Raw genomic sequence first — 24,734 nt, forward strand, 5'->3', positions numbered from 1 at the left:
TGCAAGAATAAATGGTGTGGAGGAGTCCAAAGTGCATAAAAACTCCTTCTCTTCTACATCCATAAATATCATATATTAATGATATGTGAAAGATATAAATAGAGTGAAAAATAAAGAGATGTATTAAAAGAAAGACTCTTCTTTTACCACACCCATAAAATTTGGCATTGAATTCAGGTGGGTGGCATGGAGAACCTCTTTCACATATACAACACTTCTATGTAAAGGCAAAAGATTAATTAAATATGGACCTAATCTAATTAGGTTCAAGGCAACAGGTTAAGTCTAGCTTAAACATTTTGAATTAACTAAATTGGAAACTTGGGATAATACAATGTGCTAGCATATCAAATTAACCCTTAGAACTTACAATAAGTTCAAATAAAATTAGACTAAGATCAAATTCTAAAGTGTGTGACCCATTGGGTTCTAAATCTAGCCAGCAGTAGATTCAGGCTCTTGACCTAATCTTAATTTGATTAGATTAGGTCAGTCCAATTGCACCAATTAATCAAAACTCTTTCTAATTAATTCTCAAATTAAAGTTCTTTAATTCTTATGAGTCCACAAGTCAAGATTGATGTCTAGCAATGTGTCATAACTATTCAGAAGAGATGAAATTTGATAGAAATATCAAAATTATCCTTCAGTAGTAAGTTACTGTGTAATTCAATCCTTTAGTCATACAATATCTCAGACGAGCAATGAGTATAGAATCATATCAAAATCAAATACTCATCTATATGTATCTAAATCAGAAGGTGATGATTCAGTTGATGATATATTAATTTTTTTTTTAATTATCATCTTGCTTTGACCAAAGACTTTCCAAATCATCGATCTGTAAGATCACATAGGATGTTCGCTCTCCTTATTAGGAGTAATCGATCCCTTATGAACTACTCACAATCTTCATGCATACTTCACCATATTCAGAACACCCTACATAAGGATTAAAGAACCAAGCTAGAGAATGAACCAAAATATGGATTCATATACACAAGATACCATGGTGATCTCAGGTCTAAGGATCACTTGCACAACTCTTACTAGAAACAATCAGCTGACATGCAAATAAAGCTTCATCAGATGTTCTCTCGTAGGTTAATTTAGTGAACTTATTCTCTAATGAGCACTCAAATCCTTATATTAATATCACACATCCTTGTATTAGGTCAATTCAGTGAACTCATTCAGTATTGTTGGCCAATAATATCTTTGTCGAAGAATTTTATAAGATAGCGATTTGCCCCTCAAAATGGTTACTACAAATGCCCTCGTGGATCTCTCAAAGAGCATAGTCAGCTTTGGAAGGTTGAAGACACTTGAGTAGTGGCAAAGATGCCAATCTTTGATAAAGCTGATCGTCGATGATCATGTACTGAGCAGCTAATCTCTTCATTCGGTGTGTTTTAACAGGATCAGTCGGCAAGGTTCTGCTAATCAAGAATTCGATGAACGGGTCAATCCGGCTCAATTCATGACCGACTTGGATTTGATGCACTTCTTCTTCGGAGTCGATGCTTAGATTTTTAAGATGTTCGATAAAGATCCTTCTCAACTCACTGTAGCCAGAAGTGGCGAGTCGAGACAAAGAATAAGCTCGAGTGTTCTTCAAATGGGGGATGTGAAAGATCTCAAAATAGTTAAAATTTATTTGTAGAGATCTAAGTTTCTATAAGTACCTGAGAAGAATAGGATCTCAGGCCTCATACTCTTCTCGAGACTTTCCGACGATCAGTTGTGAGTCGGTAAATATCTTTAGTCATTTTACACTGAGATCTCTAGCTATTTTAAGCCCACGATCAATGTTTCATACTCAACTTGATTGTTAGAAGCTTTAAAATCGAATCGAAGAGCATACTCAGTCACCATCCCATCGATGTTGGTTAAAATGAGACTCACACCATATTTTTGGGCATTTGAAGCTCCATCCACATATAGAATTCACGCCGGCTCCGAAGTCTCTTCATGGGGTTGATCCTCGACTTGACTATCATCGGTTGGTGTACATTCGACAATAAAGTAGGTGAGTATTTGAGCTTTCATCGAGGATCATAGAATATAATAAAGATCAAACTCACTGAATTCGATCATCCATTTGGCCATTCTTTTCGAAGTATCTGGCCGTTGAAATAGAGTTCTGGGGGGGAGATCGGTCAGAATTTTTATCAAGTGGGCCTGAAAATAAGGTCGTAGTCACCGAATAGTTGTAATAATCATGATTTTTTCGATCCGAGAATATCTTATTTTGACCCCGTGCAACACCCGACTTATGTAGTAGATGGATTTTTGTACTTTATTTTCTTCTCGAACTAGCACTGAGCTAACAACTTCAGAAGTCATAACCAAATACATGATAGTTCGTCATCGGTATTTGGTTTTGTCAGAAGTGGAGGAGAGCTTAGGTCTTGTTTTAAGTCGTCAAAAGCCTTCTAGCATTCTTCTGTTCAAGTAAAATCATTCATCTGCCTAAAGATTTTGAAGAAGGGGAGGCACTACTCTGCGGATTTGAAGATAAATCGGCTTAAAGATGCAATACGTTTTGCCAATTTTTGAATATCCTATCGAGAAGTCGGAGGCTTCATGTCGAGAATAGCCTTGATCTTCTCGGGGTTGGCCTCGATGCCTCACCTTATCACCATAAAATCGAGAAACTTTTTCAAAGTGACACCAAACGCACACTTTGTCGGATTTAGTTTCATTTGATGTTTCTTTAAGGCTTCGAAAGCTGCTGTTAGGTCGTCAATATGGAGAGAGATGTTATTGCTTTTTACAAGCATATCGTCGACGTAGACCTCCATGTTACGATCAATTTGATCTTTGAAGATTTTGTTAATCAACCTTTGATATGCAGTCTTGACATTTTTAAGATCAAAAGGTATGACTTTATAGCAGTACAAGCCTTTGTCGGTAATAAACGTTGTTTTCTCCTCATCTTTGGGCGCCATCTGAATTTGATTATAGCCAGAGAAGGCGTCTATAAAACTGAGTAGCTAATGGTCTGGTGTAACATCGACTAGTTGATCAATCCGAGGGAGTGAAAAGCTGTCCTTAGGATAAGTTTTATTCAAATCGGTATAGTCGATGCATATCCACCATTTACCATTAGCTTTCTTAACCATCATGACATTCGCGAGCCAATCAGGGTAAGTTGCCTCACGAATGAAGTCAACTACTAGCAATTTGTCAACTTCTTCATCGATGGCCTTTTATCGCTCGGGAGTAAAACTTCTTTTCTCTTGTCTCACCAGTTTGTGCTTGGCATCGATATTTAGTCGGTGGATAATTACATCAGGAGGGATGCCCGTCATGTCTGAGACAAACTAGATGAAGACATCTGTATTCTTTCTTAGAAAGATGACAAGCTTTTTCCACAGTTCATCGCTTAATGAATATCCGACCTAGATGGTTTTAGTCGGATCTTCAACATTGAGGGATACTGATATGAGTTGTTCTGTGGGTTCTCCTTGACTATCTTTTTCTCTCTGATCCAGTTTGTTGATGGGAAGAGCTTCAGTTGGCTTCTTTCCTTTGATTATAGTTAAGTAACATTGTCGGGCCAACTGTTGATCTCTTCTTATTTCACTAATCACATTCCTCATCGAGAAGCATACAAGCAAGTGATATGTTGAAATAATTGCTCAGAGTGTATTTAGTTCAGGTCATCTTAAGATAACATTGTAGGCAGAAGGAACTCGGACTATGAGAAAATTGAGTCGCACGATCGATTGCCGAGATTGTTGCTCGACAATAATAGAAAGTTCTATCTCTCTTTCTACTTTAATTGAATCGCCAGTAAACTCAACTAAAAGTATGTTGATTGGTTTTAGTTGGTTAGTAGAAAGTCGTATTCAGAAGAAAATATTGTAGAAAATCACATCAGTGGAGCTTCCATTATTAACAAGACACAGTTTTATATCATAATTCGCTATTGTCATATGTACAACAACAGCGTCGTTATGAGGAGTTTGGACTCCTCGTAGATTTTTCTCAAAGAAAATGATGTTATTTGCCCGCTAACGTTTGGAGGAGCTTTTTGAGTTGTTTGCCCCCTGAAGTCTCGATCCTACTAAGATCATGTTGATCACATCCGCTGTAGGTTGAGCATAAGTTTCTTCCTCAGGATGTGACTGTGGTTGAGGATCAGCAGGCAGCTGCACAGATCGGTCCTGTAGGTATTTTCTAAGATATCTCCGCAGTCCTTTAACCGAATGCACTGTTTGGTATCTGGATCGTGATCACAATGAAACCAATAGAAGCGCTTCCTATTGCGAGACGTCGGTCATGACTTCATCGGTTGGGGTTGTCGAAAATAGCTCTCCCCCTCTATCTCCATGAGAATCTGTGTATGAGAAGTAGTTAAAGGGGTGTAAGACTCATACCTGTCACTAAAGTTTTTAGGCTTTGGACTTGGTTGGGAAGGTGGAGCCTCTCTTTCAGCGTGGGTTCGGTTGGGCCCCATAGAGGTTCCTTCCTTCTTCATCTTTTTCTTCTGACTTTTGCCCTCGGATTGATGCCAGTCAGTTACACCCTCCTCGGTATGAATGTATTTCTACGCACGCTCAAGGAGTTCAGCATATGTTCGGAGAAGAGTTTTTTTTAGAAAATAAGTGAACCTGGAGTTTTATAATTCCTGTTTCATGGCCACTATGACCGTCAACTCATTGAGGTCCCGAACCTCTAGGGTGGCGGCGTTAAAATATGTCATAAAGTCTCATAGAGATTCTCCGTCTTGCTATCTGATGGAGAAAAGGCTATTGGAAGTTCGTAGCATCCTTCGGTTGGTGCTGAAGTGCATCATGACAAGCTGTTCGAATTGCTCGAATGAATGGATACTCTCTAATTGAAGTCTGGAGTACCATGTTCGGACAGTTTTTCAGAGAGTAACTGAAAAGGCTATACAAAGGAAGGCGTCGGATGTCTTCTGAAGAAGTATGAGAGCCTTATAGCTCTCAAGATGATCGAGTGGGTCAGTGGAGCCGTCATATGGTTCCATCTGCGGCATCTTGAACCGACTAGAAGTTGGTTCGTCGAGAATCCATCGAGAGAAGGATGGACGGGTGCTGATGCCGAGCTCGTTAGTGGGATCCCGATTATTTATTTGAAACTGATCCAGGTAGCAATCAAGCTCCCTCAGCTTACAATCGTATTCATCCAACTGGCACTGAGACTCGTCGGGATGCTTGAAATATCTTGGGATAGAACCTTCCCTAGAAAAACTTGATGGAGACTGCGACCTCTTTCCTTTATGTAAAACTCGTTGAGGAGAAGGAGACCGGCGATCCCCAAAGTCGGCATGTGGGACATGCCGGGAGGATGTGGTGAGTGTCGAACGAATCAATGACTCATCCAGTGGGAGTGTCGAGTCGAATGACGAAACGGAGAACGGGGCTGGTGGCTGTTTCGGGAGGGCACATCCTGCAGCATCATCTCCTCCGACCATCATTGCTGCTATTGCTGCTGCTGCTCTACAGTCTGTTAAATACTATGGACAGCCTCTGTCCGAGTCTTCACTTACTGCACCAAGGTAGTGAATTGCTATTGCTCTACGATTATCATCGACCGTGAAGTACTTGGCTCTCTGAGGATCGTCGGAGGTGTATCATGCTATAATGAGTGTCGAGTGAAACTCGTGAAAGTGTTTTGCACTTGTTTTGGTCATTGTGGTTCTTGAAAGAATATTTCTTTTCTTTTCTTCCCCTTCTTGGTGTGCCAAACTGTTGCAATTGATCTTCGGTGAGATAATCGGTAGAGAGCCGAGTTGTTGCGTCTTGGTGTTGAACTACAGGAAACCTGCAAAATAAGTCCACTTGCCGAAAGTTGTCCGGTCTAATGCTTAAGTTAGCTAGAGAAAGGGAACAACCTTAGAGAGAGAGAGCCAAAAGTGAGAGCAAAAGCTTATAATAAGAAAACTTACCAGGTCTTCCATTGCTTACTGATATTTATAGGATAGGTGATGCTGTTACTGTGTAACTCTCATCTTTGAATGTTCGAAATGTGGGAGTTATGGCATTTAGTGGATGGTTATCTCATTAACCGCTATTAAGACTGAGTAATGGGCCGCTCGTGGGCGACTATTGCACTTCACGTTCGTATGTAGTTAATGCCTATGCCGAATAACCATTGATTCCCAAATACATGGGATTTAAGTAGTCGGCATGGCATCGAGGAAGTAGTCGGCTATATGCTGAATATCACCAGCTAATCGTAGCTTGCATGTCGAACCAGATCAGTTAAATACCATCTTGGTTAGGTCCATTGCCTTTGGTGGTCAAGTCCCGTCGATCTTAGTTAGTCGAATGTCGATTAGGTCCAAGCTCATTGATCCAAGTCAGGTTGAATCATACTAACTCATCCAGTGTGGAGACGAGAAAGAGTCAATCATTGTGCACCTAGTCGGTTGGGAAGTGAGGAAAAAGGTTAGTTGGCTAAGCGACGAGGATCTACCCCAACAGAAGGTTTAGTAAATGAGAACATAGAAGAGGGAGAAGGCCCAGTAAGGGGCCTCTAGAAGAAGTGCAAGAAGATAGTGGTAGTTACAGTTATTTATCCTTGAGTGACTTCAAGAAAAGTGAGGAGGAGAATGATGATCTCTTCGAGGATTACATTGATAACTCTATTACTGAGACACAGGTACACAAGCAGTAGGAAGAAGAAATTAGAGAAGTAGATGAATTGTTGGGCAAGGAATCTGAGTTACTTGACAGTGATGAGGTTAGAAGCTTAGGCAGCTCTTCTGAAGAAAATGCTTTAGACACCTTCAGGTTTTGAGAATTCAATGAGGCAATTGACTTTAGTAGACCTATAGAGCTCAAGCTTGATATACTTTTTGCTTCAGGGCATATATTTATGAAGGCAGTGAGGCAGTATCCTATGCAGGAGGGCTTTGACTTTGCTTTTAAACACAATGAGAGGGCTAGAATCACCATTGTATGCAAGAAGAACTACCACAATGGCTCATTTGTCATAGATTTGTTATACAGTTTGAAAATGATGTTTCAGTGAGAATGTTTAAGTATCAGCTTACGTTTGAACTTATGTATTAGCTTATTTTTCAGTAGATACTTAAGTATCAACTTATGTTTTAGCAGCTTGGTTTGTAGAATATTAAATTGGTTTCATTTGTGCTGCTGAAACTTAAATATCAGCAGCTTAGGTATTTCTTTCATTTGTGCTACTAAAACTAAAGTATCAGTAGCTTAAGCAGCAACAGCTTGAGTGTTACTTTTGTTTCATTTCTGCTGAGTCTATGATGTTAATTATTTTTGATATGTAGCAGAATGTAACGTTAAGCATCAACAGTTTAGGACATTTTATTTGTGCTGAGTTTCACTCATTTGGTTTGCACTTAAGTATCGGCTGCATAGCTTTAAGTATCAGCTGATAAACTAAAATGTCATTCCATAACCTGGTTTCATGAACTGAAATATGCTTTCATAAACTACATACCATCAAGTACCAGAATTCATTGAACAAAAGTATTGAACTACAGTATCAACTATAGTGCCCTTAAGTATCAGCTACTTAGTGCCCTTAAGTATCAGCTTTAGTGGCTGAAATGCGATTCTACTATATCAAAACCATTATAAACATGAGAGCTAAGAACATAGCTAGCTCTAGATAGCAAGCATTTCCACTCTCTATATTCTTAAGATGTTATTGGTAGACCCCCAAAAGTTTATACTAGTAACACTTGGATCCCAAAAGTTTACTATATATATATATTTGGACTCCAAAACTAACCTAGATTTGCTAGTGGCTAAAATGTGATTCCACGATGATAGAAAAGTAGCGTCCTCATATGTCAATATGAGAGCTAAGGACATAGCGAGCATCAGATGGCAAGTATTTTCATTCACTACATTCTTAAAATATTACAGACAGACCCCAAGAATTTAAAATAATAATGCTTGGACCCCAAAATTTCTTTATATACATATTTGGACACCGAAAGCAACCTAGATTCTCTAGTGGCTTAAATGTGATTCTACAATGTTAGAAAAGTTATAACATATTATTTTTGTCCAAGGATATAGCTAGTACTAGAAAACAAATATTTCCATTTATTACATTCTTAAAATCTTATTGACAGATCTCAAAAATTTACAATAGTAACATTTGGACCCTAAAAGTTTCAAAAAGTTATACTTGGCCCCTCCCTTGATTGCTTCGTCTACAAATGCTTTTGGGGTGAGATCCTTCATATTAACCCTCCCATCCTACTTTTCGATACTCCATTTCAGTGCCAATAAGCCTCTTATGACCATCTAGGAAGCAACTAGCCACCATGTCAAGCATTTTCTCTTCGATCTGTAGGCCTGCATCTCATTTTTCAGATTCTTATTTCACTGTGTCAACTTGTGCTCACCTCTTGAGAATATAATGGGCATTATTAAAAAGAAAAACACTTCCTTTTATGCTTCTTGTTTATATTAACAAATTGAATATATTTGTAAGAGTTTTTGTTTGAAAAATTAGCTAAAAATCAGGAAGTCCTTTACCTCGTACATGAATCAATCAAGAAGTCCCTTACCTCTATCCAGAATTAGTAGGGGTCCACGACATCTTTAATGAAGCCCTCAACCTATAGTTGTAGTAAATGAGAGGACTTTGACTTTGGCCAGAATTTTGGATGAAGCTTTGGCTGATGATCATGCTTAAAATCATGGAGGATCTCTATCTTTGTGCGGAGCTTTCTAGATTCCTCGCTTCCTCCACTTTCTGATCCATTTTTCTCTATCTTTACAAGACTTAATTAGATCAGGCCTATCTCTCTACTCTCTCCTCCTCTCTCTATCTTCACTGAACTCTGTTAGATCAGAAAAACTCCTATTTAGAAAGAAAGAACGAACATGGAGGAATCATATAATCATTACATGATCTTCTTCCATTTCCACCAAAAATCTCTTCTAATCAAGAAAGAAATTGTATTTTAATGGAATATGATAACTGAATTTATATTATATGACAATCATATATTTACAGAACCTAACGGAGATGAGCAACTAGGCTGCATTGTAACTAAAAATTAAGTTTGAGATTTAATTAAAAAAATTAGAAGTTTTGGATTGCAAGTATTTTTCATGAAAAATTAAAGAAGTGTCGCTATATTTTTCTTTTTTTTTAAACAATGCATTATTTTAATAATTAATAATTAAGCTAATGTTTTACCCTAATTAATAGTCAGGAAAATCATCTATTTTCCTCTGTGATAAATATAGTCTGCCTCTTTACCATCCGCGGGCTCCTTGGGTGTTCGGGTAGGCCACCAAACGCCATCGTCCAGTTTTCCAAATTCCCAACTATTTACTCCCATCAGCTTTAGAAATGGTCCCATAATAATTCCCATCGCCTATCATCGGACGGCTGCCGAGAAACTGATAGGACGGTCCAGAACCGTCCAAACTCCATGTTCTCACGTTTCATCGTCCGACGCACGCGCCGCTCTTGACAGCTAAAAAATGGGCGGAAAGCGCAAGGCAAGCGGGTCCCACGTCCCCCATCGCTCTAGGTTCCATCGAACGGAGGGCGGAGATTTCATCACCCACCCTCTGCTCTTCTTCGTTCTTTCCGCCATCTTCTGCTTTCTTAACTCCCTCCTTCCTAATCTCTTCTTTCGATCTCACTTTGTTCTCGAGAGCTAGGGTTTTCGGCTCTCTCCGTTCCATTCCCTTTGGGCTGCCCCTCTTCTTCAATCTCAGAGCTCCAGTGCTATGGCGTCAATCTCTGTTCCCTGCCCAAAGTGCTTTGTGGTCTCTTTGCATGCCGCGTTGGGTCGGAATCCGCAGCAACTGCCCATCCCAGTGGTCTCGCCTTCGAAGCCCGGGAATCCTCTGGTCGCAGGATCCGCCCGGTTTCCGTTGCTAAAGGTCAGTTCTTTGTCCCGCTTACTTTGGTTTTTGCTCCATTGTATTGGGCTGTTGTTTGGGTGCTATTGTTTAGAAAAATGAATGAAAGATTGGATTTGGCGATGGTCTCGTGGATTTTGAGCTATTTATTCTTCAGAGATTATTAGTGTATTTTCTTTCTTTCTTTCTTTTTTTGATAAAGATTTCTGAATACTCGGTGACTGTGCCATTTACTGAAGGGCGGAGGAAAATCTTCTGCGATTGATTTGAGAGTTGTGGAGTAATCATTGCTGACTTATAGTTTACGCCATTTGCTTCGCTCAATAACTTGAGTTGATTTGAATTCTGAATTCTTAGACATTTGAAGGAAACTGATGCTTAATCTTTGAAGTTAGTTTGTGCAAAATGAGATGCGTCTGATTGTATCTGCTAAATTGGATTAAAAAAAGTTAGTTTTTCCCTCTTCTTTGAACTTTTAGTTTTTTAATTTTCGTGGGAAAATCATTTTCTTAACGATTTTGGGTGAGTGCAGGAAATAGGACTTAGCAAAAATCTGTTTTGAGAGTTTTAGAAAAGAAAATCTGTTGGCAATAGAGCTTTGGTAGCTTTTGAAAGTAGAGGTTTGGAGATGTAGAGCTTTTGAAAGTAGAATTTTTATAAAAAGCTGTTTGCTGTTTGGTAACTATATTTATGAAGTGTTTTGAAATTTTAATATATGTTTAGTAATTAAAATAAAAAATATTTTTAGTATGATAAAATAACAATAAAAAACTACGGAGAATAATACAATATAATATTATATATCATTATATATTAAAATATTATTATATTATATAATATTATTATCATATAATATAATATAATATTATCCTATAACAATATTGTATGATTATAATGCGATATATAATGTAATATAATATAATAAATTATAATCTAATCTAATAATAGATTCTAATATAACAGATTATATTTTATTATTATAATATAATAATATTATATTATTATTATAATATAATAATAATATATTATTATTATTATATTATTTCGTTAGATTAATAATATAATATTATTATAATAGATTTTATATTATATGTTTATAATCTAAGTATTATTATATTTTAAAATATTATTATATTGCATCGTATAATGTAATGTAATATTGGAGTATAACATAATATGAGATTATACCATAATATAATATTGTTAAAATTATAATGTATATAATATAATGGATTATAATCTAATCTAATAATAGATTATAACATAAAAGATTGTATTATATTATTATAATATAATAATATTATATCATTATTGAAATATTATTATATTGTATTATATTTTTATAATATAATAATATTATAATAGATTATATTATATGTATATAATATATCATAATATTAATTTATTATTATATTAGATGATATTGTATTAATACTATAATAATATGATATGGTATAATATAAGATGTTATTGTGAGATTTGTTGGTGGATATTTTGGTCATTGAAAAATTTTCGTTTAAGTCAAAGTAGCTTCTTGACATTGGGCAAAAAGTACTTTTGGGGAGAAGCTCCAAAATGGATGATGCAGCCAGGGCTAACAGAAAATAAAGGGAAATGGATGAGAATTTGAAGGGGGATGAAGTGTGAGAGGAGTCCACCTCCTTGGATAGACCTTGGATAAGATCAAATCTGCAAAACTTAGTAAATAACTCTGGAAAAGCACTAGATAATTTCAGACTCTGTAAATATTTTTTCACTGATCTAGGAATGCATACAATGGACCTTATATAGACTCTTAGAAGTTTCTGGATAGTTACAGACCCTTGGACCAGACCTTTGACTAATAAATGATCTTAGAACTAGACACTTAACTAGTAAATGCAGCCTAACCTTATATGGACTCTTAGAAGTTTCTGGACAGTTATAGACCCTTAGACCAGAATTTTGACTAATAAATAATCTTGGAACTAGACTCTTAACTAGTAAATGCAGCCTAATAAAAACAGACTCTGGAAAGACAAACAGACTCTGGAAAGACAAAATGACTCTTAGGAGAACCTAAAAATTTGACCAAGAAATTTTAGAATAATCTAAGTAAATATTTGCTGAAAATATCTAGCTGAATTCGAGAAATTATCTGACTTATTTTCCATCAATGCTCCCCCTGTTGGAAAGAACTCATCTTCAACAAGTGAAAAGGTTGATATTGATCAAAAAGTTCTTGGTCACAGCACTGAAAATCTGAAGCAGTAATCCAAGTACTCTCAGAAATTGGCTTTCCTTTCCATTTGACAAGAAACTTCTTGTATCTCCCATTTCTAGTGGAGACAATCTATTGATCAAGAACATCTTCAATGGCATCCATGTTCTTTGGCAACTTTGGAAGTCTTGGAGTTGATATGTTTGATGGAGCTTCCTCATTATCACCATAATGAGGACTAAGATCCTCAACATTAAAAATTGGGCTGATACTAAGCTCTTCGGACAGTTTAAGTAAATAAGCATTTTCTTCAAGTTGCTTTAGCACTTTGAAAGGGCCTGCTCTTCTTGAATGAAGCTTCTGGAATGTCCTCTTTGGAAAGCGTTCTGGCCTGAAGCGACAAGCACTTTATCTCCTACTTGAAACTCTACAATTCTCCTGTGCTTGTCTGCATCAGACTTGTATTGCTCATTACTGGCAGCAATTTTTTTTCTCTCTTCTTCATGAATCTTATGGATATGCTTACCAAAATCCTCAGCTTCTTGACTGGTCTGGCCTTCAATAGGTAATGAAACAAGGTTGACAGGTTGCCGGGGCTTTAAACCTGTGACAATCTTGAAAGGAGACGGTTTACTTCTGTTAACACTACTATTGTAAGCAAATTCTGCTGTTGGCAAGATCAGATCCCATGATTTCATGTTTTTGTCCACAAGGCAGCGGAAAAGATTGCCCAAACTGCGATTGATGACCTCCGTTTGACCATCAGTTTGTGGATGGTAGGCACCAAAAAACTTCGGCTGTGTACCCATAAGTTTCCATAGGGTCTTCCATAAGTAGCTTACAAATTTAACATCTCTATTAGAAACTATGGTCTTAGGAAGACCATGTAACCTCACTACTTCGTGAAAGAAGATTTGGGCAATTTTTGATGCGTCCGATGTCTTCCAACAGGGAATAAAATGAGCTATTTTTGAAAATTGATCCACCACGATAAAGATTGAGTCATATCCTCTAGGTGTTTTAGGAAGTCCTAAAACAAAGTCCATAAATAAATCTTCCCATGGTACTTGAGGCACTGGAAGAGGTGTGTACAACCCTGAGTTCTGCTTGTGACCCTTTGAAACTTGACAAACACGATATTGCCGAATAATCTTTTGCTTTTCAACATCATGCCTTAGCTGTGGCCAATACAATCTATCCTCCACCAAGGATATTGTCTTGTCACATCCAAAGCGTCCGGCTAGTCCTCCTGAATGTTACTCCCAAATGACAAAATCACGAATTGAAGTATTTGGCAAGCATAATCGGTTACCATAGAAAAGATAACCATTCCTCAAACTGAAATGAGGATGAGTAGCAGCCATGTTTTCCTGCAAATCTGTATAAATTGTCCCAAAATAGGGATCACTTGTATGCTTATTTTTTAACTCTTCAAAATCAGCCACTTTGATAGACATAATAGGCAGCAAGGTTGCCTTCCGACTGAGAGCATCTGCCGCCTTATTTTCAGCACCTGAACAATGTTTGATCACATAGGAAAATTGTTGCAAATAACCACTCCACTTGGCATGATTGGAGCTTAGGTGCCTCTGGAAATTAAGATACTTCAATGCCTCATGGTCGGAATAGAAGATGAATTCCTTGTAAGATAAATAATGCTTCCGGTGCTTGACAGCTTGGACTATAGTGTAGAACTCAAGGTCATAAGTCGAGTATTTCTTCTTTGCTTCATTGAGTCTCTCACTATAATAAGCAACAGGATGCCCTGGTTGGCTAAGGACTACACCAATGCCTACATGTGATTCATCACAAGTGAGCTCGAATATCTTATCAAAATCTGAAATTTTTAAGACAGGTGTTTCTATCATCTTCATCTTTATTTCTTGAAAAGCCTGATCAGCTGCCCTCGTCCACACAAAATTTCTTTTCTTGAGGCATTCTGTAATTGGTGCCATGATGGAACTAAAATTGCGAATGAAATGCCGATAAAGAGTAGCTAATGCATGGAAGCTTTTTACTTCACGTAAGCTAGTTGGTGTAGGCCAATCAAGAATAGCCTTCATCTTTTGAGGATCAGCCTTAATGCCTTCAAAAGAAATAATAAATCCCAAGAAGTTGACACAATCAGCTAAGAATGCACACTTTTTCAAATTGATATAGAACTTCTCCACCTGTAAAGTCATCAAAACCTTTTTGAGGTGTCAAGTGTTGCTCTTTATTGCTGCTGTGAATCAGTATATCAAGGTTTTCGAAACTGGTACCGATAGCTGTATCAGTCGGCCGGTGGTACGATACGGTATGGTTATGTACCGTACCGAACCGACACGAATTGACGAAGGCAAGAGACCCAAATCGGGAGAAGAAAAAGAGAGAAAGAGAGAGAAATAGAGAGAGAGGGAGGAAGAAAGAAAAAGAGGGAGGGGAAGATGTCGGTGGGGCCGTCGGACGGCCTTCGGCTAGCTGCCGTGGCCGTCGGACGGCGCAGTCCACATGCGCGGTGCCGCAGATGTGAAATAGGGGTGTCGCCCCTGTTTCATGGGTTTTTTTAAAAAACAAAAATTTAAAGCTGGCAAATGGTTTGTCGGCTTCACTGTTTAGTAGTTTTTTAAAAAAAGTTCAAAAAAAACGAAGCCGGCAGTCCAGTTGCTGACTTCATTGATTTTATTTTTTTTAAAAAAATATTTTAAACAGTGAAGCTGGCAAATAGTTTGTCGGTTTCACTGTTGATATTCGTTTTTAAAAAAGGACCACGCGTAAATAGAGGCGACAGTCCCTGTTCCGCTACCGCGATGCCGCCCACACTGCTTTCGCCGCTCGATGGCCACGGTGGCCACCTAGAGTCCACCGACGGCCTCTCTGTCGTCCCATCCTCCCATCTTCGGTGATCTCCTCCCTCTTTCTCTCTTTCTTGCTCGTTTCAAAGTCCTATTGGGTGATGGTTGAGCCACAGATGCTTCCACGGCCCTCCGACGATCGCCCGCACTCCACAGCCCTCCGACGATCGCAACGGGCCATCGCCGGCCTCCGACAGCTCCTGCCTCCCTCTCTCTCCTCCTCTCTCTCTCTCATTCTCACTTTCCCTCTTTTTCCCTCCCTCCTCCGGTATATCAATTGAACCAGCCGAACCGTGCCGGTTCTCCACCGGTTCGATACGGTATGGGGTGTACCAGCCGGTTCGGCACGGTACAGAAAATCCTGCAATATATCATCGAAGTACACTGCCACAAATCTCCCGATATAGGGCCATAGGAGTTGCATCATTACCCTCATGAAGATGCTTGGTGCATTGGTAAGCCCAAATGGCATCACCAATCATTTGTAAAAACTCTTTTGTCTTGAAAACTGTTTTTCATTCGTAATTTGGATTGTTTTGATTTGATGATAACCACTCCTCAGGTCAATATTTGAAAACACTTTTGCTCCAGCCATTAAGTTGAGCATATCATCAAGTCCTAGGTATAGGAAACTCATACTTGATGGTTATTTTATTTATGGCTCGACTATCGATGCACATCCTCCAAGATCCATCTTTTTTTGGCATCAATAATGCTGGAACAGCATAGGAGCTGAGGCTTTCTTTGATGAAACTCTAAGAAAGAAGATCTTCAACTTGCCTTCTTAATTCTTCATGTTCAGTCCGGCCCATTCAATAGGCCGACAAGTTTGGAAGTGAAGCTCCACGTACAAGATCAATTGCATGTTGAATTTCACGCATTGGGAGGAGTTCTTGTGGCAACTCCTCAGGAATTAAGTCAACAAATTCTGATAATATTTGCTGAATATCAGAATCTGAATTAGGTAGTTGATGTTGATTACTCTCCTATTTTTCCATTACAACAAATGCATAAGTAAGACCTTCCTTCCTGCCCTTTCCTTCGAACCTCTTCATGGATGGCGCCTTTGCTTCTCTCTTTTCAGCTGATTGCTTCAGGTTGGACTCTTCCATCTTTCATAGGCATCAACCTGATCTTCCTGCCCAGGTACAAGGTGTAAGTATTCGCTTCCCCATCATGTAGCACTTTCCTATCATATTGCCCTGGCCTTTCTAATAGAATATGAGCAACCTGCATCGGAATGACATCACACCATACTATTTCTTTATATCGATCCCCAATTGAAAATGTTATCAAACATTGCTTTGTAACCGGAAGGGAGGTGTAATTGATCCAAGCAACTTTGTAGGGTTCCGGATGTTGTTGGGGCTTTAGCTTGAGTTTGTCAACAAGTGCTTGTGAAACAATATTTGCACAGATACCTCCATCAATGATGAGCTTCACAACTTGATCACCACATTCAACGTTGGTGTGAAATATACTGATGTGAAACCAATGGTCTTCACGTGCTTCTTATGGTGCTATTAAGAGTCACCGCATCACCATTGACATTTGTTTTACTCCTACAACTTCATCAATGTCATCTTCTTGTTCTTCAAGGGTTTGCACTATGTCATTTTCTTCTAGAATATTAGCAGCCTCTTCCTCTCCACAGAAGGTTAGATTCTTGCTTGGACATAATTTTGCAAAATGGCCCTTTCCTCCACACTAATAACACTCAATTTGTCTTCTCTGTTTGCTGGAAGTTTCTGCAATAATTTTTCCTCCAAAATCTGAAGTTCCAGGAAAATTTTTGCTAAAATCTACTTTGACTGCAGCCTGTTGAGTTCCTGGATTAGGCTTTTTGGCAGCAAGGCCCCCTAATTGAGCTATAGACCTTCTGGTGTGTCTGCCTCAGCTGTTCTTCAATTTTAAGAGCCATTTGATAAGCTTCATCAACACTAAAGAGGTGCACCGTCATTAGCTCCTGCTTAATTTCTGCATGTAACCCCATCTTATATTGAGATAAAAGTTGACGATCATCTTCATCAACATGGTACCGAACGATTAAATCATTGAACTTGTCCGTGTCTTCTTCAGCTGTCATTGCTCCTTGCCGTAACTGCAATAATTCTTAATAAATTGAGTCCTCATAATCAAGAGGAAGACACTTCTCTTTTTACTTGAGCTTCATTTCCTCCCAATGAATTATAGGAGGCTGCCCAAGTCTATTGAGCCGCTTCTCAATGTTACGCCACCACATATGTGCTTGCATCTATTTTCGCAAATCTAACCTTTCGATCTTCGGACATCTCGTACCAATCAAAGTAGTCTTCCATCACCATTATCCAATCAATGAACGAATGAGGGTCAAGCTTCCTAGAAAAATCTAGAACATCAATCTTAACCTTCTTGTTAATATCATCATAAGCCTTGTGTTGCTGGAATATCTGTCGATAGTTCCCGACCAGCCCCCTCTCAACAACTGGCTGAGGTTGACTATGTTGGGGTGGATGTTGATGCACAATTCTTCTTGGTGCACCTGCATCGCCGGCTTCTACCTCTTGACCATCTTCATGATTTCCATTGTCAGCCTCAGGTTTGGATTTTCTGGAGCTGCTGCCCTTTCTGTCTCCAGGTTAGTCACATGATTAGAGAGATCTTGGAGTTGTTGAGTAATTTGTAAAAGTAAGTCATCTCTTTGGCGATCCATGATCCTCCCGTAGTATCCTGTTCCACTTCTAGTGGCCGTTAGAGCACAATTATTGACAGCAACCTTGCTCTGATACCAAATCAATGCAGCCCAGGATTTAATTAACAGAAAATAAAGGGGAAATGGGTGAGAATTTGAAGGGGGATGAAGTGTGGGAGGAGTCCACCTTCTTGGATAGACCTTAGATAAGAGAGTCCACCTTCTTGGATAGACCTTAGATAAGATCAAATCCGAAAAACTTAGTAAACAACTCTGAAAAAGTACTAAATAATTTCAGACTCTGTAAATATTTTTTCATTGATCAAAAAAATGCATACAATGGACCTTATATAGACTCTTAGAAGTTTCTGGATAGTTACAGACCCTTGGACCAGACTTTTGACTAATAAATGACCTTGGAACTCGACTCTTAACTAGTAAATGCAGCCTAACCTTATATAGACTCTTAGAAGTTTTTAGATAGTTACAGACACTTGGACCAAACTTTTGACTAATAAATGAACTTGGAACTAGACTCTTAACTAGTAAATGCAGCCTAATTAAAACAGGCTTTGGATAGACTAAATGACTCTTAGGAGAACCTGAAAATTTGACTGAGAAATTCTAGAATAACCTAAGGAAATATTTGCTGAAAATATCTAGCTAAATCTAAGAAACTATCTGACTTATTTTTCATCAATGGAGTTTTTTCTAAGTAGACATTTTTAACTTTCTAGCAAAGTCAAAACAGTTTCCCCAATTTTTACCAAATACCACTGTACCATCCAAAAATATTTTTGGAAGATCAGAAAATACTTTCTGGCATTCTAAAAGCTTAAGCCAAACAGGATCTTAGGCCATATTTGGGATTGCTGTTGGCAATAGAGCTTTTGAAACTTTGGAAGTAGAACTTTTGAGAAGTAAAGCTTTTGGAAATAGAGTTTTTACAAAAAAATATTTATTATTTGGTAATCACATTTATAAAGTACTTTGGAACTTTCAACATATATTTGATGACTAAAATAAAAGTACTTTTGGTATGAAAAAATGACAACAAAAGATCTTGATTCATATTATACAATGAAGAATAATATAATATAATATTATATTATATATTAGAATATTAATATAATATAATATAGTATAGTAAAATATTATACTATACTATAATATAATATAATATAATATTGTAATACAATATAATTTCACTATAATTATAATGGATTATAACCTAATCTAATAATAGATTATAATATAATGCTTTATGTTATATTATTATTAAAATATGATTATATGACATTGTATTATTATTATAATATAATAATACTATAATAGATTATATTATATATTTATAATATAAATATTATGATATTTTTTAAAATATTATTATATTGTATAATATTGTTATCATAGAATGTAATATAATAATATAATATAATATTATATATAATGGATTATAATCTAATATAGTGATAGCTTATAATATAATAGATTATATTATATAATTATAACATAGTAATATTATATTATTATTAAAAGTTATTATATTAGATTGTATTTTTATAATATATTACGATAATAGATTATATTATATTTTATAATATATCATAATATTAATTTATTATTATATTATATATATAATATAATAATATAATATGATATGATATAAGATGTAATTATGAGATTTGTTGGTGGACATTTTAGTCATTAAAAAAATTTCATTTAAATCAAAATAGCTCCCTAACATTATTCATAAAGCACTCTTGGAGAGAAGCTCTAAAATGGGCTTTCCCAAGTAGACTTTTTCAACTTTTTATCAAAGCCGAAACAGTTTTTCAATTTTTTACAAAACACTACTATACTATTCAAAAGTACTTTTGGAGGGTCAGAAAGTGCTTTGGCAAACAAGGCCTTCATGAATGATTAATATTCATGTAACTTTATATAAAAGTTAACAATATTGAATTTGAAAGTTTTGCATTACAAGATCAATGTTTTTTGTGGATACAATGACTCAAAGTTTGATAAGAAAGGACTCAAAGTTTGATAAGAAGGGCTAAAATGATAAATTAATTGTTTTGGTGGTTCAGAAGTAACTAATGTTACTTTGACTTGTCGGGGGATCAATTGATTGATGATTCTTTAGAGATTATGCTTTTGATCACACACTTAGAGAGCCTTATTGAGTAGCTCATTGGTTTGCAAACTAAGGTGTTGTACTATGTCTTGTACACTTGGTCTGATATTGAATTATCTTCCTTATGAGTTAAGCTCCCCAACTGGAGCTGTTATGGCACATATATTTCCCTAAGGATTTTAATGAATAGGACTTTTGTTTAGCAGAAGAAGGAAAAAATGATGATGGTTCCATGTTGTAAATTAATCTCACTTGATATAGCTAATGCTTCAGGAATTGCTGTGATAGGACTAAGTAGGAGTTTTGGATTGAGATTCATGGGAGTGCAATTTTGATGCAAAGAGGGGGAGGTGGAAAGAAGGAATTTAAATTCATGATCAAGGGCTATATCTCAAATCACTAAAAAAATGTGACTAGAATATGTGCTGATATTCTAAGAAACTCACTTGCTATGTGGGGGTTGCTACTGTGAGAAAAAGCTTGCATTTTAGTCTTTCACATTAGCCAGCTAATTCTGAATGTACACAAACCAGCAACTTGGGACTTGTCAGTTGCATTATCAAAGCCAATATCTACATTCAGCTACACTTGCATGTGGTTGCATCCGGTTTTTCTGTTCAGTCCATTGTTTGCACACTTTTGCCTCTTCTTCTCTTTTTACTAGTGATTCTACTGTGGCTTAATCAAATATTGTTGAATGTGTGTAGAAACATATGATAAGATTGCTCCACAATCTCAATATGTTAATATGATTTGGTAGGAAGAATATGCTATAAAGGTATGTGATGAGGATATGTATTTTCTGTTTGATGGTTGGGCTTATTTCTTTTTTGTGGTTGTGTTTCTTGAATATGGAAATAATGGGTGGATGCATGTCAAGTACATTTTTTTTGGGTACTTCATTAGTAATGCAAAACCCTTATGATGATCATGGGCAAAAGACCAATTAAAATACAAATGCTACATTGCTATTGGACATTTATACTGCTATTGCAGTCTCATAAACTTCATGCCGTATCATCCTTGACGGAACATTACACAAAACCTAGATCAGAAAAATAAATTTTAGCTGCGATTTTCTGTATGTTCTGCTGATCATTTCAGCAAAAGGAACAGAATGATGCTCCAGGAGGCTATAAATCAATCCTGAATCAATAAGGGCAAACTGGAAGAAGATGGAGGGCTGGAGAAGAAAACTAGAGAATATTATTAATGTCTGCAAAGACTGAAACATATCAGTAAATTCCTCTCTTTTTATAACTGTAGACTGCACTAGTACTCCCAAAATGGGCTCCTAGAGAACTATGACTCTTCATTCACTTGCCTAGTGATAAGAACAACGAAAAAAAAATCCTAAAATAATAAATTTGCACTCTATGCAACCCCATGTAAAAGACCATGAAAATCCTTTTAGGTTGCAACCCGAAAGTTCTTTGTTGAAACTTTTCCTCTTTCTGCTTTTAGTATATTACTAGATATTTCTGATTCTTCTGCAGGGTTCTTGGAGTCACTCCCACATTTTAAAGGCCCAGGTTCAGGAGGTATCTATGATCATAATTTGATTTCATATAATAAAAAAAATAGTCTCCTTTATAACCATAAATTTCTTGTCAGGTTGCTGTTGATGTTTCTTCAAGATCTTCCGCAATGACATCAACCAAGTCAGGAAATTTATCATCAAAAGATAAAGAAGCTGATGCTCTGAAGGAATCTGCTAGCCAAACTGCAGCACCAGATTCCATGATATCTGCATGTATTGCTGAAGCTTCCAATCTTGTTAAGTAAGAATTTCAACCTCTTTCACTGTTTTCCCTAAAAATGGAGAAAATTGAAGACTTGTTCTTCATGAAATAGACTATTGAAGACCAGTCCAAAAATACTTGTAAATAGGATAAATGAAGGAAAAAGAACAATGGACAGGAAAAAGGATAGGGTGGGATGGAGATTACCAGTCTCCAGTAAAGAGCATTAGAAATTTGAAAGACATGAAAACTTGTAGTCTCAGTTAGTATAGGGATGGCAGTCATGGAACTTCCTATCACAACAGATTCTAACCGGTGATAAATGTAATAAAACCCTTGCCCTGGCATCGGAACACCACTCACTGTGGGAAGCTCTCACCAGCCTGTATGGCCTTGATTATTCCAGTTTCAATGAGTATGTACAGCAGACTATCCATCACACATAGTGAGAGCTTACCACAGGGAAACCCCTGCTAATTGAGTTTGACAGGCTTTCAGCATGGGACATATATATCTTGGATTTTCCTTATAGATGATCTGAAACTTCAAGGAGAATGGTAACCATTCTGTAGATGTAGTTCTAAATATTTCTTTCCTTTTCTCCTCTGAGCAGGTTAGTGGATTCAAAAGATATAACAGAGTTGCAGCTAAAACGGAAGGATTTTGAACTTATAATAAGGAAAAAAGCAGCTCTGCCACAGCCAGCTCCTGTTGCTCCTCCTGTGATGATGCAACCTCCACTAGCTGTGCTTCCACCTCAGTCTCTGGTTTCCCATGCCACTCCACCTCCCACAGCTGCAAGTCCACCTCCAGCAGCCCTAGCACCAGCTCTTCCTCCTGCAACAAAGGGAGGGAGCATCTCATCTCTTGCTCCTCTCAAATGCCCGATGGCTGGAACATTTTACCGATGCCCAGCACCTGGGGAACCACCATTCGTGAAGGTAATCCTCCTTTTGGTTCTCATTGGATTCTAAAGTTTTTGTTTAGTTCTGCACTTTGCTTTGTACACAGTATGCCACCTAAGATGCTATTCGTATATTACATACATAGGTGCCTGCATCAGAAACTTAATGTGTTGGGCTTATGCATGTTACTTTCATGATGCACATCTTTTGCTGTGGAAATGGTGCATCAAATGTTGTGACAGTGCTTCTGGACTTTGTACTTATGATTTGGCATTCTATTGCCCATCTGTCTCAATGACATAGGTTGGAGACAAGGTGCAAAAAGGCCAGGTTGTTTGCATCATTGAGGCTATGAAATTGATGAATGAGATTGAGGTAATCTTCCTGTCACCAAAACTTCATCCAATCTCTGCACTTATGCAAAGTTTCATAATATTTCTATTTATTTTAATGCAATTAGATGTAATTATCGCCCTTTGATAGTTTGGATTTAATGGTCGTTGCATAGATGCATTCTCAGCTCAAACTCTCTTATCCAGAGAGGTAATCTATCTCACTGTCTTAAATGGTTCTCTGGTGTCCTGGATTTTCAGCTAGTACAGTGGCGACATTAAAATGGAACTTCTACAATACTAATGGGCCTAAGTCATATATGAATTTATTTTCTTTTTCTTTTCTGTTTTGGATAGTGTTAAGATGATTATTCATAAGAAAATGAAAGTAATAGTATGCATAAGTGAATGCAATTGCCCTATTACCAAGGTCAAAACCTGTACAACTAACCTAATTTAGAGTTTAAATCAATTGTGAAAGCAATGGACTTAAAAACTTCTCGAGCAGTGGACAGAAGTCTTAACTCTAGAAATTAATAAATTCAAGTCACATGAAATACATGCAGATCTAAATGCATGCATTGAATCCAAGTATATTGGATACATGACCCCCTTGACCCCTTTTTATCATGCAGGCTGATCAATCAGGGACTGTAGTTGAGATACTCGCAGAAGATGGAAAAGCAGTTAGTGTTGACACGGTGAATTTCTTTTTGCATATACTTTCCTATCTAAACCATTGTACCTTTTTATTCTTTCCCTCTTATCTGAAATTCTTATTCTCTATCTTTTGCAGCCCTTACTCATAATTCAACCCTGAAGGATGAAATATCAGTTTTGAATGCAGCTCAGGAGAATTTACTCACCAAATTATCTTTCATACTTGTCTAATTTATCATCTGTCTTCTATAGGTGGCAAGCATTTATTTCATCTAGAAAATAAGTTATTGTGATGGGCAAAGGAAGATGGCGCAAGTTGCAGGGATTTGTTACTTTTGGCCCGTGGCACCCTGCTACTGTATTGCGATTTTCAGGGACTTCCTCTCTCTTGGATAGAGTTCTTTCTTGGAACTTAGAAGACTGGAGATTGTTGTAATTCTGGTTTTTTCCCCATCTTAGATTAGAGATGACGCTTTAATTAGAACATACATTTCAGTTCATGAAATCAAGTGCTAAGCTATGAATTTCATCAATAGAAGTGTTGAATTACGAAGTGAATAAGCAGGATAGTGATGTTCAATATATATGATTGTGCAATGTGTTTTTTAAAAATCCAAATACAAATGAGCAGTTTATTACTTTCCTTCTTTTTAAAATAACTTTAATGTCATGCTACATGCTTCAAGGGCCTAGGCAACCTATTGGGATCATAATAGGTTGTGATTAGGCTTGCAAATAGGTTGGGTTGGATGAGCATGCTTGACCCCTACGAGACTTAAGAGTTCATGAGGTTTAGATATAGGTGATGTGTTCCTAATATTCTGGAATTGAAGAAGGAAATTTTGGAGGAAGCTCACAATACTAGTTATACAATGCAATACATTGTGACAGCACCCAGATGTATAGGGATTTGAAGGACATCTTTTGGTGGAAGAATATAAAAGGAGAAATAGCATAATTTTACTCGATGTCTAACATGCCAACAAGTGAAACTAAAGCACCAGAGATCGAGGGGATTATTGCCGCCTTTATCTATTCTTGAGTGAAAATGGGAGCACATTACTATGGATTTTATGGCAAGTTTACGTAAAACCTCTAATGGTAGTGATGCAACTTGGGCAATTGTTGATAAGTTGACTAAATCAGCTCAGTTGTTGGTATAGTGAGTCGGACATTATTGCTTAGAGAGACAACCTAACAAGGGAGAGGAGGGAGAATTGGATTTTTTAAAAAATTCAAAATTTACTGTGCATGCTTATCAAACTATGTGAAGTGAGATGTGTGAAGCTAAGCAATAAGAATTAAAATAATGATGCAAGTAAGAAACTAAATAAAAGAAAAAGAATGCATACTCAAACAATCCAACTTTATAGTGGTTGTGTCAAACTTAGCATCTATGTCT

At 37.1% G+C, this 24,734-nt stretch overlaps 1 protein-coding gene across 2 annotated transcripts; it reads left to right on the forward strand.

Annotated features, from left to right (window-relative positions):
- Positions 1 to 9,554: 9,554 nt before the first annotated feature.
- Positions 9,555 to 23,936, forward strand: LOC105058068 (biotin carboxyl carrier protein of acetyl-CoA carboxylase, chloroplastic). Of its 2 annotated transcripts, XM_010940847.2 has the most exons (7): positions 9,558 to 9,872; positions 21,190 to 21,234; positions 21,308 to 21,474; positions 22,049 to 22,376; positions 22,644 to 22,715; positions 23,308 to 23,373; positions 23,469 to 23,936. In XM_010940847.2, exons 1-7 carry the CDS (start codon positions 9,717 to 9,719, stop codon positions 23,490 to 23,492), a joined length of 858 nt encoding a protein of 285 aa, XP_010939149.1. In that variant the 5' UTR covers positions 9,558 to 9,716; the 3' UTR covers positions 23,493 to 23,936. The 2 variants fall into 2 exon arrangements, with proteins under 2 accessions (XP_010939150.1, XP_010939149.1); XM_010940848.4 differs by lacking the exon at positions 21,190 to 21,234 and having other exon boundaries at positions 9,555 to 9,872.
- The last annotated feature ends 798 nt before the right edge of the window (positions 23,937 to 24,734 follow it).

Source organism: Elaeis guineensis, chromosome 15, assembly GCF_000442705.2.
Source record: "Elaeis guineensis isolate ETL-2024a chromosome 15, EG11, whole genome shotgun sequence".
NCBI classification, from domain to species: domain Eukaryota; kingdom Viridiplantae; phylum Streptophyta; class Magnoliopsida; order Arecales; family Arecaceae; genus Elaeis; species Elaeis guineensis.